At 40.1% G+C, this 19,266-nt stretch overlaps 1 protein-coding gene across 2 annotated transcripts; it reads left to right on the top strand.

The window, feature by feature from the left end:
* Positions 1 to 5,007: 5,007 nt before the first annotated feature.
* Positions 5,008 to 18,005, top strand: LOC120044449 (homeobox protein Dlx4a-like). 2 transcript variants are annotated; one of them, XM_038989098.1, is made up of 4 exons: positions 5,011 to 5,333; positions 7,715 to 7,724; positions 8,961 to 9,146; positions 17,754 to 18,005. In XM_038989098.1, exons 1-4 carry the CDS (start codon positions 5,011 to 5,013, stop codon positions 18,003 to 18,005), a joined length of 771 nt encoding a protein of 256 aa, XP_038845026.1. The 2 variants fall into 2 exon arrangements, with proteins under 2 accessions (XP_038845025.1, XP_038845026.1); XM_038989097.1 differs by lacking the exon at positions 7,715 to 7,724 and having other exon boundaries at positions 5,008 to 5,329; positions 8,950 to 9,146.
* The last annotated feature ends 1,261 nt before the right edge of the window (positions 18,006 to 19,266 follow it).

Genomic DNA, 19,266 nt, shown 5'->3' with positions numbered 1-19,266 from the left:
CAGCCAACAAGTGCTCAGCATATGTGGGAACTCCTACAAGATTGTTGGAAAAGCATTACAGGTGAAGCTGGTTGAGAGAATGCCAAGAGTGTGCAAAGCTGTCATCAAGGCAAAGGGTTGCTACTTTGACGAATCTAAAATCTGAAATATATTTTAATTTGTTTAACACTTTTTTGGTTACTACATGATTCCATATGTGTTATTTCATAGTGTTGATGTCTTCACTATTATTCTACAATGTAGAAAATATTTAAAAAAAAAAATAAAACTTGATTGAGTAGGTGTGTCCAAACTACTTTTAACTGGTACTGTACCTCTCAATTTAATTTCACTCTCATCAATTCCTCCAATCCTCATCACTACCTCTGTTAGGTATTTGAACTAACTGTTAATCGTTCTGGATTAGAGCGTCTGCTAAATGACTGAAATGTAAATGTATATATGAAAGAACAGTTTTCATACTGTTGAGTTGAGGAACGTTGGTAGTATTTTTCATCCCTGAGTCAAGGAGATTTGTGCATCATCAGCAACGTTAGAATAGAGATACTATATACCAGCTAATGACATGACCTTGGGGGAACAGCTAAACAGAAAATAGGCCTAGAACTGAACCCTGTGGGACACCACAGTCTTGAATCTACAACCTGAACTCTACTTACTGAACTTACAAGTCAGTGGTCTGCCTGTCAACCAAAGAGTGATATCTATTCCATGCTCTTAGGGAGTACAAGACAAATCACCTTTAATACAGTTTGTTTGTTACCCTGTGGCAAATTACATTCTAACATTCACAATGCCAGTGAATAGCATATGCTGTTAAATTCTTGAGTTTGTGCATGGTGATTGATGACCTGTGGTTGATGTATACTGTGCCACACGGAGACGAGTGGGGTGGTGTACTAATTCAGAGACATGGCCTTACAGAATCTGTGGAGGCCCTGCCGAACAAAATAAGAATACTGTTTTAATGAGTAGATATGAAGACAGCTTTGTGACAAAATGTCAGTGTAGATTCAGTCTATCCCCACTGGCCTTAAGTTTGAGGCTGATGAACAGACTGACACACAAGATGTGTCACAATGTGTGAACCCATGATTTAAATTCAAACTCATAGGAGACTAATATATATCATGACTCATGACTCATGACATTTCTATTTTACATTGTGCATCTATCCATGCTAGACTTCAAGATTAGCATGATGTGGTGATGGAAATGTTACTAACGGGGTTTAAGGTTTAGGGGTGACATACACATCAACACATTGAACCCCCCCAAATGAAATTTTACAGCCAAACATTGTATTATAAATGTGACAATAATTACTACGTATTTTTAAAACGCTATTGGCACAGTGAGCATGGTCCCAGTGTAGTTCAATTAACCTTCCGGCCCGTCTTGGATAAAAGCCCAAGAGCTGGCAACATCGAGGTAAAATGACATGGTTCATGCGAGGGGGAGGGCGTTCCCGACGATTACAGAGGTGAAATCAGAGCGCCGAGGAATGTTGGCGCGAGATGAAAGCGCAGGAATCTATCATTCTCGACACGTCATTATTTTGCCGTAATAACACGGGTCCTTCGGCAGAAGACAACAAACATGAACTTCTAAAGTCGAGAGAGACAATACTGTGTTTTTTCTTGGCACTCAGCGCAGGGGTAAAAGTACAGTGTGAATGTCTCAATGGAACCTGTTACGTCTTACCTTCAGAAGATAAATATGTATCATTCAGACTGTAATTATTTTCAGTAGGCTATATAGACCTAGCTTTTTTTGCAATAGCCTATACAAAGACTGCATACCAACTGATAGAATCAATTAGCCTACATTTGGCCTGTGCAATTTACAACGGGACATCATGTCTATAGACCAAACATATTCTTGATTTGTGCAGTAATCCAAGTAAACACTAAAGGACACTACTTTAAGGTCTAAAAGTTCATGAAAGATATTTAAATATTCTACTGATAATGGAAGGGATTTTGCCGATTTAATGTTGCAACAAGACATGCACTCTACAGGTCTAAATTCTACCTGGGGACTACACAGTGCATTCTTGCTCAATATTCCAAGATCGAGTTGGCGCTGTGGCTCCCTACAAAAGACAGCGACAGGCGTTCAAAGAGCTGTTGAATCAATGCAAGATTAACAACAGGGTAGGGCGAACTGCCGCAGGCAAATAATAAAATACCCTTGTTGTTCATATTTTTTCTTTATTTGCACTAAATTGACACGTTTGGGGATTGTAAAACTGTACGTAGCCTATCGAGTTATGCTTTCCCTTGGGTTCCAATTCTAATATAGGCTACAAATGGACATTTGGTGAAACTAAATGTGCAAACGTGTTGGCTCGTTGCGTGGTAACTGGTTGCATTGTTGGCCCCTTGCCAGCCAAGTGGATATTGGTATTTGTTTTCATTTCAAAGTGTTTTAGTTCGTTGCTTTTTTTCTGTTGTGTGACTTAACCTAACCTCTGTAATTATTTTGCCATCACGCACTTTAAGCCTACACTGCAATTGTATCCTCCTAAAGCAGGTAGGCACCTGATGTGTTATCATACAATATTGTTGTTGCTTTTTTGCATTTTCATGTATTGAAAAAAACTTGATGATTGTGTTACACAAATATGAATATGGTGAACCAAGTAATATGCCAACATTCGGCTAGATGTTCTTTACCATTCGGCCATCAGATTTGCCACCAATGCTCCTTATAGGACACATCACTGCACTCTATACTCCTCTGTAAACTGGTCATCTCTATATACCCGTCGCAAGACCCACTGGTTGATGCTTATTTAACCCTCAGGCCTCACTCCCCCCTATCTGAGATATCTACCGCAGCCCTCATATTCCACATACAACACCCGTTCTGCCAGTCACATTCTGTTAATTGTCCCCAAAGCACACACATCCCTGGGTCGCTCGTCTTTTTGAGTTCGCTGCAGCTAGCGACTGGGACGAGCTGCAACAAACACTCAAACTGGACAGTTTTATCTCAATCTCTTCATTCAAAGACTCAATCACGGACACTCTTACTGACAGTTGAGGCTGCTTTGCATGACGTATTGTTGTCTCTACCTTATTGCCCTTTGTGCTGTTGTCTGTGCCCAATAATGTTTGTACCATATTTTGTGCTGCTACCATGTTGTGTTGCTGCCATGTTGTTGTCATGTTTTGTTGCTACCATGCTATGTTGTTGTCTTAAGTCTCTCTTTATGTAGTGTTGTGTTGTGTTGTCTCTCTTGTCGTGATGTGTGTTTTGTCCTATATGTATATATATTTATAACTTTTAAAATGTATTTTCTTAATCCCAGCCCTGTCCCCGCAGGAGGCCTTTTGTAAATAAGAATTTGTTCTTAACTGACTTGCCTAGTTAATAAAAATGTTAATAAAAAATGTAATACAATTCGTTATAGACTAAATGTTTTCAATATTATTTGAAATAAATATAAGCCATTATTATGGGATAGGCCTATTTAATTCCACCGAATAGCAGGCGTTGGAACATGATTACATAGCCTACTATATGAGGATGAATGGTTCACCATAACAACTACAGTATTATTTTAATTTTAGTATTACTGTGTAGGCTAGTGTGTAGACCTAATAGTTAGGCTATCATAATTATTCAGGGAGTCTCAGTCCTGAAACGTTATCTTCCGCGCGTTGCTCAATTGTTACCAAAAGCAGCATCGGCTAGAGCTCTGGCATAGGCAATATGCCCTCAGGTTGACAGCAACCGGTGACATTTAGACTTGTGACTGAATTACATAAAGTGACGACTCTAAATGTGCCATTTAGGCCTAATGATTTCGAGCGTCTTCGGCGCTACATCTGCCATGCGCTGGGCCCGGGCCGGCGTGCATTCAAGTTGATATATATCGTCACCCATCTGTCTGCAACCTACAGACATAGATTACACATGACCGACTATGTAATGGTTTGCAGTCGAATGTGAACGTCTTCTTTCATCACGGACAAGATTGATAGCTATGGGCAGCCTTCCCTCCTTCTCCAGAAACTATCAGTAATTACAACTCATCCTCTCACCAAGTACAAAGTCCTAAAGAAGAGTTTCCCATTTGTTGCATTTTTGTTTAAAGAAAAACATGATTAGTATGGCTGGGAGAGTGTGGGTGTGTGTGTGCATGTGTGTGCGTGTTCTATGTTTTATCTTGATGCATCTGAGCGTTTTGATAAAGTCAAATTTACAACAGTATAATAGCCACTATGTTGGGCTTCTGTGCCCTCGCTTGAGTCTAGTCATGCGTAGGCTAAATCACGCATTGGCGCCAGATGGAAATGTAATGTATAGTCTTGTAATGTAGCTATGTATATCGCGTATTAATTAGGCCTGTATACATATATAATAATTGATTATCATATGGCCTAACTTGTGCGCAAAAGATTTGTCCTTACGTAAAAACATCACTGGCAAGTTGTCAAGTTTGTTGACCATCTTTGCAAACGCTAAAAGGCTACATAACACAATCTAAACATGCTTGACATTAGATTAGCCTAGTTAATGTCTGTTATAGTAGGCCTATCTTCTCATTTAGCATACATTGTTTCCAAATTCTGCTGCGTTGACATGTCACTGCTGCCCAAACTGGAAGACCGACTTCATGTAGCTTGTATTAATCAAGTTAAATATGGTTTGGCCTCGAGGCAGGATGACATGATTAGCCACCGCAACCAATGAGCAGGCGCGCTTGTGTATGCCAAGCGAGGTAGCAACAAGTCTAAACCATATGCACAAAGTGTTCGGAGAAACAGTGCAGGTTTTCCTGTTCTCTTTTTAGAGACGATAAAATAAAGGGACTGCGTAATTTAGAATTTGGAGACAAACGGAAGGATTTAGGAAATAACCTCGTCGCTTCGTGCTATTGGTATTATTATTTTTTTGAGGTAGCATAACTTGCCTACTCAGTGGATATGCATCGGTCCCAGGTGTAGCACTCTATGGTGCCCTTAACTGCGCCTCGAGTTTATGGACCCCCGCTCAATGATGACTATGAGTTCATTGTCGGACAGTCTGGTTGCTTCTGATCCCTCCAAATCGGCCTTTCTGGAGTTCGGACACGGCTATCCCGGGCACCAGCAGCACTCCCCCGGCTTGTCCCACAACCACTATCCAGTGCACGGCTTGCATCCCGTCGGACACTCGCAGCACGATAGCCCCTTTTCTTCCAGCGCGTCATCTTATGGCCGCCCGCTAGCCTACCCTTACCACAGCACGGTAAGCGCACACCACCCAAGTGCCTACCTGCCATACCAGCACAGTAGCCACAACAACGGTCTGGGACACACGAGAATAGAGGAAACAGGTACGTTTTTTAAAACATCCGTGTTGACATTTTGGAGTTAGTTCAAATGTTTGTTGCCATTTTCAAAATGTGGTTACAGTGGCGAAGGCTATACGAACGCAATTGCCTTCTAAAATGAGAATCGGGCACTTATATAGCCTACCTAAACCCTATCATAAGCCTGCAAATAAACCACTAATGAAATATAGGGAATTCCTAACATATAGCAAGCAGCATTACGCAAACAGTGCTCGGACCTAAAGGTGTTATCAATAAATCGGATGTTCCCATGTCACATATGTAGTCTATAACACCTGAGCACTATTGAATATAATCAATATTTTTAAGGGTCAATAGTTGACAGGCTACTGAACCTCGAGATGTATGCACGGATAAAGCAAGGTACTGTTCTCGTCTCAAATTGATATGAGAATCTATTTTCATACGATGTCACAATACCTAGGGCTATATGTCGCCTATTTCACCATTGCAATTAATTAGTCTAATCCGATATTAGGACGGATGATTAGACCTAAGGCTAGACTACTACTGGTCAATTTGCTTTTATATTATTGGGCCGCAAGACAGGTCGGTTGATTAGCACAGTAATTAGCCTAGCCTACTCTGGATGATGATACAGGTCACATGCAGCCGACATGGGAGGAAAAAACCGAGCCACTTAACATTTTGTCCTGTGGTCTCCCACAAAGCACAGGGTCCAGACAAAACATGTAATCTGAAAACCATTTGTCTTTGATGACGTTATTGCTTCTGTGATTCTACATTACTTCATTGATATTTTAGCATACAGATCCCTGCATAGGACTACACGGAAGAGCCACATCGTTATACCTCGTAATTTTGATTAAAACGTTAAACAAAATGCATACAGCACAGCATTAATTTCACGTAGCCTACTGTCAATGATCAAAATAACCCTGTCTCTAGGTTTATACTTACAATCAAATTGCTTATAATGGCTAGTCCTATTTGGAGTGTGAAGCTGTTTGGGACTAAAAGCTCGAAGACATTCAGATAGGAATATCAACCAATAGGCCTAATCCTCTCCAAAAAAATGCAATTATGATGAGAGTGAGTTCGCTTAGGGGTTTAGCAGCCTATTTATATTTACACAACATCAAAAACCTGTGCGATAATCGGCAGGGAATGTCATCCATCTATCGTTGACTGACTGTGATATCTCCACTGCACGGTTGGCAATTGCCATGTTTATCAACTCTCTCCAGACATTGAAAAGTAAAACTTTTCACCCGCATATTAGGAAACGGTTTGTGTGGCTATCTTACAGGCATTTCGTGTGATGGGCATGTTGGAAAGTCAAGAAGTATTTAAGGCCCCAGATAATATAAACTTTGCAGTCCTCTTGAGCATTAACATATTCATTATGTTATTCTTAGTTCTGATTCAAAACCGGTCTTCGTTCTGAACAATGTATTATTATTATTATTATTATGATAATATAACCATGAAATGATGAGTTTAATTCCTACCAATAACAAGATAATGGCCTAATAATAACAAAGGAAACAATAGCAACAAATGTTATATCAACAATGATGACCATTTGTATGTTGCAATTATTTTTGGAACGCTATTAGCAGACCAATATTAGTTTTAGTGGTTTTAAAGGTGCTACACAGGATTTTTGATTTATTTTTGCATTGTAATTTCAGAAAATGTCCATAATATATCTGTCGCTAATAGTGGAATAATAGTGTTTCACAGTATTACTTACTCGCCAATGTTGTGATTGGCTGTGATATTCACCTATTGATTTCTCCCGCTGGAGTGGCATCTGTTGTCAAACTGAAATATATTTTCAATAACAAAAAATACAGTTTTACAGCTGTTTGAAGCTGGTGGACCAAAACAAATGAACAGTTTCTGCATAGTCACACAGCAAATTGGCCAGTGTTACCTATAGTGTTGATTTTTCAGTGTAACATTTCTAGTGTTGATTCAGGTGTTAAATCAACACTCATTGGTGTAAAAGTGTTGGAGTTAATAACCAGTGTTAAACCTAAACCACACCCATCAGTATCATATTTTCCAGCATGCTGTATTGCAGGTAGATTTTTAGAATCATTTGTTTCAATATCTATGTTTTTGCATGTACATTGATTGATGAATTAATCTTATGCTACTGAAATATAAATACAACATTCCTAAACTAATAAAATCTGTTACTTGGACTAATTACACCGGTTACTGAAATGGTTGTTCCAGTTTATATGGTTTAGGTAGTCTTATATCTTCTTCTACCTGACATAGCAGTCATCATTCTAAATGCAGGTTGCGGGTTAATAAAAATTAAAAATGTTGGCTATCCCCACTCTGGTTGGATTCCAATAGGAATTACACATCACTTTGCAAGCCATCATAAAGTGACTCGCAGGCCTGCAAACCATGAGTTTCAGGCCACGGTAATAAGGCAAAATTAAGCCCTCAAAATACGTCCTTATTAAATACTTGTATTTTGTTGAAGAATGACATTTGAATCATATTCGCTTAGGATCTTCTTTGGTGAAGGCCACAGAACAAAAACAAAAAGACTGCAACAACAACCATATCTCTGTCACTAACAAATACAGTTGTTAATTTAACACTGAAAAGTGTGGGCCTGTATAGACACTAGACCCGTGTTGATTTAACACTGGAGAATTGGCTGTGCAGTAGCATATGATGTAAGGCCTATGAGTTTGTTTATTATTTGCTATTTGAATGGCAGGCTTGGAATAGAAAAGGGACAATCAAGATTCAACATTTCCAATGCAACTTATTTAACTCAACAATACAATACAACTTTATTTCCCATTAGTTACAGCAAACAACAGAAATATGTCTTCTGCTCATTCCCAACTGCCCCGGACAGCACAAATCACATATACAGTTGAGATGAGCACCGGGTCACCCCTGTATGTTGTGGGGTTAAGGGCCTTGTTCAAGGGCCCAAGCCACCTAACAATAGGGGGATGTCTTAAGGATGTGAACCCAGCAGCACTCCACTTGCCAGAATTTTTTTTCTCCAGCGCCTGGGATTCCCGGGATTCAAACCGGCCGTCTTTCGGCCACAGGTCCAACTCCCTTAGCCGCTGGACTACCTACCACCTACCGAAATTCTCTGCAATTATTGTTCAACTTAGCAAATCAAATCGAAATCTTACGCCCCTGTAAAACAAAAAGTGAAGTAGATGAAAGATCAATCTCCTAACGCTATTACCCCGGTTGTATAATAAGAATGGATTCATACAGTGTCATGTTACGATGAACACCTTGTGGGGCCTAACGCAGCTGTTTCCCTAAGCACTAGTCGGTATGTGCAATCTTCATAACAATGGGGATAATGGGGAGCACTATGCAGTCATTATATTCCTCATGCTCAATGACCTCTTGCAACATGAGGTAGAAAAGAAAAGTTGAGCTCTTGCCCTTTGAGGGCAAATTAAATGGCTTAAATTAAACATGTATTATTCAGTAAATGTACGATTATGATGATGGTCATTATTATTGTTATTGATGGTGTTGTTGTTAATATTGTTATTATTATTCCAACATTTCTGACCTCAATTGGACTTCCTGGTGAAATAAAATACAACTTTTTCTTCTTCGTCCCTTTGAAGAGCTTGAGAAGCCGACCACGGTGATCGAGAATGGAGAAATTCGACTGAACGGAAAAGGGAAGAAGATCCGAAAACCTCGGACCATCTACTCAAGCTTACAACTGCAGGCGCTCAACCAGAGATTCCAGCAAACCCAATACCTCGCGCTACCTGAGCGAGCCGATTTGGCAGCCAAATTGGGACTAACTCAAACACAGGTACATATTTCTGTATTTTGGGCTCATTTTAATAGTCTATTTCAGTTATTTTTACTGATATAACTGTTCAATAAGGTGTTTATTACAAGAGACTCTTCAACACACAACGATTTTGGTGGAAGTCTATTTTTTTTAAATGTGGTCTGTATAGGTCTCAATAGTTCGAATGGAACACATGTGCACGCATTACGCAAAGGGTTCACAAAGTGAACAATTCCTATAGCCTATTGTTTTCTCGAATCGGACAAAAATGTCCCTCTTTTGTAAGCATCTCATCTCACAAGGTGGTGAGAAGTTTAGTCAAAATGCTGTGCGTGCCCATTCTCAAAGGCACGCCTACTCTTTGCATCTGGGCTACAACACTATATGCATAAGTGCCCGGTTAGATACTGTTAATAAAGGCCAAATGTCTCATCAAAAATGAGACTGAAGCCTAATGTTATGGAGGTATGTAAATTTGAGGCTTTGAGAATTTCCACTCAAAGTAGTTAAAGTGTTGACTCTTTCGATGCTTTATTATTTAGCATATAGAAGAAAACACTGGAACATTAGGTTCCGAGGTCAAATCAAATCCATTTTTATTTGTCACATGCACTGAATACAACAGGTGTAGTAGACCTTACAGTGAAATACTTACTTACAAGCCCTTAACCAACAATGCAGTTTTAAGAAAATCCCCCAAAAAAGACAAGAGATAAGAATAACAAATAATTAAAGAGCAGCAGTAAACAACTATAGCAGGGCTATATACAGGGGGTACCGGTACAGAGTCAATGTGTCAATGTGCGGGGTATTAACTTGCATTAGTGTGATGTCCTGCCATGTTCATGGAGGTGTTAGCCCACTCTAATGGCCTGTAACTGATATTGTTTCCCTTCATCAGTGTGTGGCACACACACTTTCATGAATATTTGAATGCAACATGAATGCCCTTGGCTTCAGCTGGCATGGCAGTTCCCTGTTGGCATCGAGGCGAGGCAGCAGAAGAGCAGGGTGTATCACCGTCCTGTATTACCGCTACTTGTCTTACTACTGTGTTAGCCATCTCCTACTATTACTTACTTACTCATCTGGGCCTGTATTCACTATGGGCCGGTTTCCTGGACACATGTTAAGCGTTGTCCTGGACTAAAAAAACAGTTTCAATGGTGATTCTCCATTGAGCATGCTTTTTAGTCCAGGTCTAGGCTTACTGGCCCGAGTCTCAGAGTAGGAGTGCTGATCTAGGATACATTTAGCCTTTTAGATCATAATAAATACGATTATGGAGAGAGGGGAACCTGATTCTAGATCAGCACTCCTGTACTCTGAGACGCTTAATGAATACGGGCCCTGAGCTCAGTGGTCTCCTTTAGCCTATATAGCTCATGCTTCAGTATTAAGGCCTCAATCTCTCAGCCAATGGGTTCCTTTTGTAACTAGCTCCTCGCTTCTCACCAAGCTCTGTTTGTCTGGCAAGGGAAGAAGAAGGGAGAGGGGTGGAACGACCGCGGCCATTTTGTCTGTCAGTAGGAATAGAGGAAGAGAGCTTAGCAAGTTATCGCGTCACGTTTTATATAAATATTGTGAGTCCCAGGAAGTTTTGGGGTTCCCAAAACGAGAGAAAAATAACTGCAGAGAAAGTACAGACTTTGGTAGGACTACATCATTTTTTTTATTTGGGAGAGCTTACTGCTTTCAGCCAGGTAATCATTCTATATTTCTTTAAATCTAGAGATCTCCCTCACTACGTTTGCATGGGGACTTAAAAAAAGACATAATGGCGAATCCAAAGGGAATATGTATTCTCAATGCTGCTATACATCAACTGGAGTAAAGATAGTTTTTAGCATATGGATGGATATGAAATGCATTCATTGATCCTCTGTGGTAAGAGACCATTCTGAACCTGTAGAGGCCGTGATGCGCTGCTAAGAGAGGAGGGCCTTAGTAATCCCATGTAAGCGCTACACGACAGATATCTGAGAAAGCGTGAAGAGGGGACTTTTTGCAAGATGAGCCCTTTTTACATATGACATCAGCAGCCTACATCTTTGGAACTGAGGGTGTCAGATAACTAATGTCCTCCAGAGCCTTTTCAAGTGGATGGCATTACACTGTGGCTTTTTGTTTTTGTGGAGCTAATTTCTGCTGGGTTATGCCAGATGTGCTATTACATTAATTGGTTTAATGTGCAATCCTTAAATGGATGAAATCACCCTCAACTATAGAGCTTACTGACATATAGAACTACATAGAGCTTACTGACATATAGAACTACAGTATTGTGACCCTCCCATTCCCAGACACTTGACTTTACGGTTTCAAAGACATATAGAACTACAGTATTGTGACCCTCCCATTCCCAGACACTTGACTTTACGGTTTCAAAGACATATAGAACTACAGTATTGTGACCCTCCCATTCCCAGACACTTGACTTTACGGTTTCAAAGTCATATAGAACTACAGTATTGTGACCCTCCCATTCCCAGACACTTGACTTTACGGTTTCAAAGACATATAGAACTATAGTATTGTGACCCTCCCATTCCCAGACACTTGACTTTACGGTTTCAAAGACATATAGAACTACAGTATTGTGACCCTCCCATTCACAGACACTTGACTTTACGGTTTCAAAGACATATAGATCACATCAAGCCAGGACTTTTTTTCTTGAAAACAATACTTTTCCAAATCTAGTTGGAGAGATTATTGTGTATACTGTACATGCATCTGAAAGTTGCATTAATTGGGACTTTAGAGACATGATATTTCTAGTATATAAAGGACACCTACTGAGTATACAAAACATGAAGAAAACCTGCTCTGTGTATCAAGAAGGGTCCACCACCCAAAGGATATACAGACAAACTTGACACTAAGGAAAGCATTGGTGTCAACATAGGCCAACGTCCCTGTCGAACGCTCTCGACACCTTGTAGAGTCCATGCCCTGACGAATTGAGGCTGTTCTGAGGGCAAAAGGAGGGCAACTCAATATTAGAGAGGTGTTCCTAATGTTTGGTACACTCAGTGTATGTATATGCTAAATATGAAGAAGCACTTCTCGGAACCTCTCTAATATGATGTTACCTGGGCGGAAGCAGGAATTATTGATTAGGGAGCAATTGATAAGGGTCATATTGATAAGTTCATATTGATAAGGGTCATATTGATAAGGTCATATTGATGAGGGTCATATTGATGAGGGTCATATTGATAAGAATCATATTGATAAGGGTCATATTGATAAGGATCATATTGATAAGGGTCATATCGATAAGGGAGCTAAGTATAGATAATTGGGATCGAACATTGCTTTGTTGGAATCACTCGTGTCTTCCGGCCTTCTATGAGCAGCAACCACCTGGCAGATTATGCATAGACCTTTTTGCACCAGAAACACTCACCACCGCTCGCCAGTCACCACATATTTAACTAAGGAGAGTGGTTTCCCCAAGTTGTACGGTACATATATTGAGATTTAGTTGGATATGTGGGACAGGATTTTCTGGCGTGATTTCTTGAACTACCTAGTTACCAACCATCTCAGACTGAAAGCCCTTGTCAGCTGAGTGTTGCTGTTGGAATCTAAAACCAATACTTCCAATTATTATAGGAACAGCAACTTACAATAGCATGCTGTTGATTGACGTTAGGGTGAAATTCATTCATACTTAAAGTTCAATGCAATTTGGCATCAAAGGTGTAATCAGCAGTCGCTATATCACTTTTGGATTTATAAATTAATGATATGTACCTACTGATTCTTGAAGAATATAACTCATAAATGCTTCATGAACTTAGTTAAATAATCATACCCCATAAGAACCCAAAATATCAGCTTGTTTTACTCCAATGGTTGTAAACAAAGTAAATGTAAACTAACACTATTTAGCCTCAGAACATGGTTAAAAGGTTGATATCATGGATGGTCAATCCTTGCGCCCATTGCACTGTCTATGAATTTGATAGTGGTTGCATTTCTCCAGCCCCATCCTTCAGCTTTTTTAACAAAACGGGTGGGGAAATCACTTTGTTATAGTTTCAACAGCTAATTTAAGGATGTCCCCCTTTTGAAAATCAGTGTTTTTGGAGGTCTTAGATTTATTTAGTTGTAGATCCCCCAACCTGCAAAGTTATGAGGACGTATTTCATATGTCTTCTTACTTCTTGTGTTTTTTTTTCTTCTAGTATTACATCATTATTGATTATTCCATTGTTGGGTTGTGAGTTTGCAAGAAAGGCGTTTCACTGTACTTGTGCATGTGACATTAAAACTTGAAAGACAATATTAGCAATCTGTCATTGAAAATGATTTATGTGAGACTTGGTTTTTTGTTACATCTGCATGAACTGTTAATTCCCTTGCTGGCATTGAATGTGATACACAATTATTATTAATAGACCCATTTTAACACTTCTAGGTGTGCCCACATTATTATGTTTAGGCCTATGGGAGTTTATGGGAGTGAAATATGTTGGTTATTCACCATGGCCCTACTCTTTTTTTTCATGTTCATCAGAACTGAACATGTGTAGGCTAAAGGCAGAGAAAACAACGTAAAAGTTAGCAGAGTTGTGGACTTCAGTTACATGACTTGGACTACTCGAGTCACATAACTTGGACTCGAGTCTGACTTGAGTCACAAATTTGATGGCTTGAGACTCGACTTGAAAGAAAAGAAAATAACTTGAGACTTGACTTGGACTTGGAGCCTCAAGACTCGGGACTAGACTTTGACTTGAGACTGATGACTTGAAATTATCTGGACAGGTTTGGTAATGTTTTGCCACTAATTTTGTGGCACAGATTCTATGTGGATTACGCTACATGTAGCCAGAGAAAATAGCCGCAGCATCGCCCTTGCAAAAAAAAAACTGCAAAAGATTGGCTAGTGAAACGCACACTCGGCACTCTAATTGGACCAGAAAACTGTCAATCAACACAGGCAAGCGAACAGATCGATGATTTGATGTACAGCTATAGGATCGGGTGCAGTGCAAACGTGAAATTGTAGGAAGAGAGGATTGAAATCAGGCCAGCAGGCAGTAGGGAACCCCAGCAATCACTGGGGAAGCCAACCCCCCCAACTAGAAAAACATGTTGACTCACCCTACTTGTAAAGAAACGCCAATGCCATCCTCCTCTCTTTCATGTTGAGGGAACGGTCTATTGTCCTAGGCTACCTGGCTAAAATGCATGCTCGCTAGCCTAACATCCATTAATGGGCAACGTTAGCTAGTTAACATTAGTCTTCTACATCTAGCTACATATTGAACTTCCATCCTCTCAGGCCAGGGGCACAACAATGTATGAATTAATGGTCGGATCAGAATCGCCGTTATAATGATTGGCCTGTACGGAGAATTAAGTAAAACCACAAGTCCAAATCCATATCTCCATCCATAGCTAATTTAGGAAAGGGACAATTTTAGCTAGCTGGCTAGCTAGCCACCGGAAGACAACAACACAACAATTCAAGTTTTTCTGTCAATGCATGCTCTCAATGGGATTTGATAGCTGGCTTCCCTTGACACTTTTTTTTGATGCGCCAGGACCATTCACAGTTGACCTCGCTCAGTTTAGCTCACCGCTGATTGGCAAAAAAATGTATATATTTTTTGTCAAGGGAGGCCAGATGCTCACTGGCTTCCCTTGCCTTCAATGCTGCGGGCGGCAACAATGTCATACTCGTTTGGACCAGACAGCATCAGATAGATGGCCTACATGTAGAGAGACAGAGGGGTGCTGTTTCGCTCGCTCGGATGCTTTTCCCCTCCAGATACATTCAGCCTCTTGCCAATTGGGTAGGCTAATTGTATGGTCCTGGTTGCTAAGTGTTTATATTATGTAGGCCTACCTGTTTGAACTCCTGTTAGACAGTTTGATTTGTTTCTCAAGGGGTGTCTATTCAGATAGGACAGGTTAAGCCTGATACAGAGGCTATTTCTTTTGGGCTGTTGCCTGTGTATATTTGGTACATCTACTTGTATATTTTATACGATATGGCGCTTTCACCATTGGATCACCAAGACCTAATAAATGTACACTCTGAGCACGTCAACCTGCCTTGCCATCAGCTGATTTCATGCCCTTACCACAGCTACAAGGTCCATATTTTACAATTACATAGGCTAATAAAAATATGTTGTAGACAAAATAATGAAAAGAGCTGTCTGGTAGCCTCAATAAATAGACAAAGATTTGTAGTTGAACAAGTTGTTGCATGTATATATTTTTTTTACTTGAATTGAGACTTGACTTGAAAACGTGTGAATCCTCTCGACTTAATTTGGTCTTAGAATGCACGACTTGGACTTGACTCAAGTCTTGACCACGTTCTACTTGGGACTTGACTTGAGACTCAAACATTATGACTTGAGACTTGCTTGTGACTCGTTTAATAGTGACTTGGTCCCATCTCTGAAAGTTAGTAAAGCCTGCAGGTCCCCCTTAATATATAGTGCATTTGGAAAGTATTCAGACCCCTTGTCTTTTTCCACATTTTGTTACGTTACAGCCTTATTCTAAAATGGATTCAATTGTTTTTTGCCCTCTCATCAATCTACACACAGTACCCCATAATGACAAAGCAAAAACAGGTTTTTAGAAATTTTGCAAATGTATTCCAAATATCACATTTTCATAAGTATTCAGACCCTTTACTCAGTACTTTGTCGAAGCACCTTTGGCAGTGATTACAGCCTCGAGTCTTCTTGGGTATGACGCTACAAGCTTGGCACACCTGTATTTGGGGAGTTTCTGCCATTTTTCTCAGCAGATCCTCTCAAGATCTGTCAGGTTGGATGGGGAACGTCGCTGCACCGCTATTTTCAGGTCTCTCCAAAGATTTTCGGTCAGGTTTAAGTCCGGGCTCTGGCTGGACCACTCAAGGACATTCAGAGACTTGTCCCGAAGCCACTCCTGCGTTGTCTTGGCTGTGTGCTTAGGGTTGTTGTCCTGTTGGAAGGTGAACCACCGTCCCAGTCTGAGGTCCTGAGCACTCTGGAGCAGGTTTTCATCAGGGATCTCTCTGTACTTTGCTCCGTTCATGTTTCCCTTGATCCTGACTAGTCTCCCAGTCCCTGCCGCTGAAAAGCATCCCCATAGCATGATGCTGCCACCTCCATGCTGGTGGTGTTGCCAGGTTTTCTCCAGATGTGACGCTTGGCATTCAGGCCAAAAAGTTTAATCATGGTTTAATCAGACCAGAGAATCTTGTTTCTCATGGTCTGAGAGTTCTTTAGGTGCCTTTTGACAAATTCCAAGCAGGCTGTCATGTGCCTTTTACTAAGGAGTTGCTTCCGTCTGGCCACTCTACCATAAAGGCCTGATTGGTGGAGTGCTGCAGAGATGGTTGTCCTTCTGGAAGGTTCTCCCATCTCCACAGAGCAGCTCTGGAGCTCTGTCAGAGTGACCGTCGGGTTCTTGGTCACCTCCCTGACCAAGGCCCTTCTCCCCCGATTGCTCAGTGTGGCCATGCGGCCAGCTCTAGGAAGAGTCTTGGTGGTTCCAAACTTCCATTTAACATTGATGGAGGCCACTGTGTTCTTGGAGACTTTCAATGCTGCAGACATTTTTTGATACCCTTCCTCAGATCTGTGCCTTGACACAATCCTGTCTCGGAGCTCTACTGACAATTACTTCGACCTCATGGCTTGGTTTTTGCTCTGACATGCACTGTCAACTGTGGGACCTTATATAGACAGGTGTGTGCCTTTCCAAATTATTATGGGGTGTTGTGGATAGATTGATGAGGAAAAAAACAATTCAATCAATTTTAGAATAAGGCTGTAAAGTAACAACATGTGGAAAAGGGATGGGGCCTGAATACTTTCCGAATGAACTGTAAATGTAATTAATTCAAGACATCACAACAACAATAATTCTGTCATCAGCGTGTTTGGGGTGACACTCTTGGGCAGATCTCTTATTTGGGTTCATTTACGAGCCTTTTTGAAATGTGGGCTATCTGAGCCGCGTTTTCCACTCATCTCCACAATCAATTGTAATTCATAATTACATTTTACTAGAGCTGCTTTTACCACGCTGTGGGTGTTGCGGTTACATAAACGTCTCAACAGGCTCTCTCCATATCAAAATATCTCTGTAAATTCCCTGTATTGTTCGTATAATGGGGAAAAGCCTGCAATAAAGGAATGCCAAACGTATTGCTTGAGTGGTCTGTAGTGGGGTTTACAATAAATTTCTCCTGGCAACCTGAACCCACCCACCAGCTTTATTTTGTCTTTCTTGTGAATGTTCTGTTTTTAGTCCAACATATTGTTCTCATATGGAAAATATTTGTATTATTCCTTGGCGCTAACAAGGCAGTCATATAGCCTACAGTTATAATTTTAATAATTTAACGCTCAATTTGCCAGCATGCTGGCAACATGCAAAGGTGCATAACAATAATATCCAAAAACAATTATATTGACAATAACAACAATGAGGCTATGGATATTATAATTTATTATTATTATTATTATTATTATTATTATAGTGAGTATTGAGTAGACTAATAGTAATAATAATAATAACTTATCAATGATGATAACGATTATAATAATAGCCTAATTGCAGGCTTAATATACTAAATTGTATTTATTGTTGCAGGTTAAGATATGGTTCCAGAACAAACGCTCCAAGTACAAGAAGATCATGAAGCATGGCACGGGCGGACCGGAGGGAGAGCATCTGCACGCTGGGTCATCCGGGTCTCCGTGTTCCCCGGGGATGCCGCCACTTTGGGACGTTTCCATGGCAAATAAGGGGACGCCTGCGCACTCCGGTGGATACATGAACAATTTCGGACAATGGTACCCAAGCCATCACCAGGAATCTACGCCGAGAACTCAAATGATGTGATAGGATATGGGACAATGGGATGGAATTCTGTACGCTCTCCTCTTGTACATGAACCGCGTAGCTTATCCCTTTTAAATATAGCTCCAAGCCCCAACTATCACATTAGAGACTTTTCATTTTTGAAATGGCCGTTTAAAGGTCTTTTGTTTGGATTTCATCCGAGGTTTTTTGCCTTACAATTTCTTGGACAAATGACTACATGGATTTTGCATGGAGGCCTATGTGGATCTGTATTTTGTATGCAGTTCAGTTCCAAATAAATCCTCAGTGGTCAACTATGCACTGCAATAATATCTATTTTTACGAAATGAGTTTGAGCATGAAAATGCCTAACCCCGTCCCTATGAGTTACAAAGCAATCTAAGTTAAATTCAAACGTTTACATTTCACCTGATAAGTAATAATTATAAACTCATGCCTAACCAAAATGATGTCTTTGCATCAAATATTTAAATCACACATACACACAGACATATTTTAAATATATACATATATATATAATATGTGTGATGTACATATATATATATATATATATATAATATGTGTGTGTGTGTGTGATTTAAATATTTGATGCAAAGACATAATTTCGATTAGGCATGAGTTTATAATTATTACTATTATTAATATTATTATTATTAGTAGTAGTAGCCTATTATTATTAAAGTACATATCAAAATATGCCAAAAGTGCAAAAAAATGTACTTCTACGGCGCAATAATAAAACTACCATCTCACATAAGAAAGGGTCATGTATTTTACCCTAAAACATCTGGAAAAGCAAAAGAGGGTACTATTTTAACATTGACAATGATTTTATAAAATGGCCATGTCAATTAAAGGTAATTTGGGACGTAGCTTGTTATATAAAGCTTTCATTCCAACAGTATAATTACCAGCAATTTGCAGGCAACATAATATCCCTCTCCAAAACTGAAAGTCCAAAGGAACTAATAGGAAAAGGACAAGGAGCATCCATCGGCTGTTGCGGCTCTACAAGGCAACGGAATCGTCATTAACCCAAATTACTTGCAGGTGTAAGCTAATTGTAGCCTATCAGCAGTCCGACACAAATAGCTGAAAAACGAGAGGCAAAAGACATGACAGCGCTCGAGTGCAAACCAACTGTGGTGATTTAAAAAAAAAAAAAAAGTATACGACTAACTATTGAGCACAGAGGTGGTACCACAGGTCCAGGGTGGTGTGGCGAAGAAACAATTATGGGGCCGGTAGTTTTTTTTGATCTGGTAACCTAACCACGTAA

The sequence above is a fragment of the Salvelinus namaycush genome, chromosome 3, assembly GCF_016432855.1.
Source record: "Salvelinus namaycush isolate Seneca chromosome 3, SaNama_1.0, whole genome shotgun sequence".
In the NCBI taxonomy this organism is placed as follows: domain Eukaryota; kingdom Metazoa; phylum Chordata; class Actinopteri; order Salmoniformes; family Salmonidae; genus Salvelinus; species Salvelinus namaycush.
This window is presented reverse-complemented; position numbering and strand designations above follow the sequence as displayed.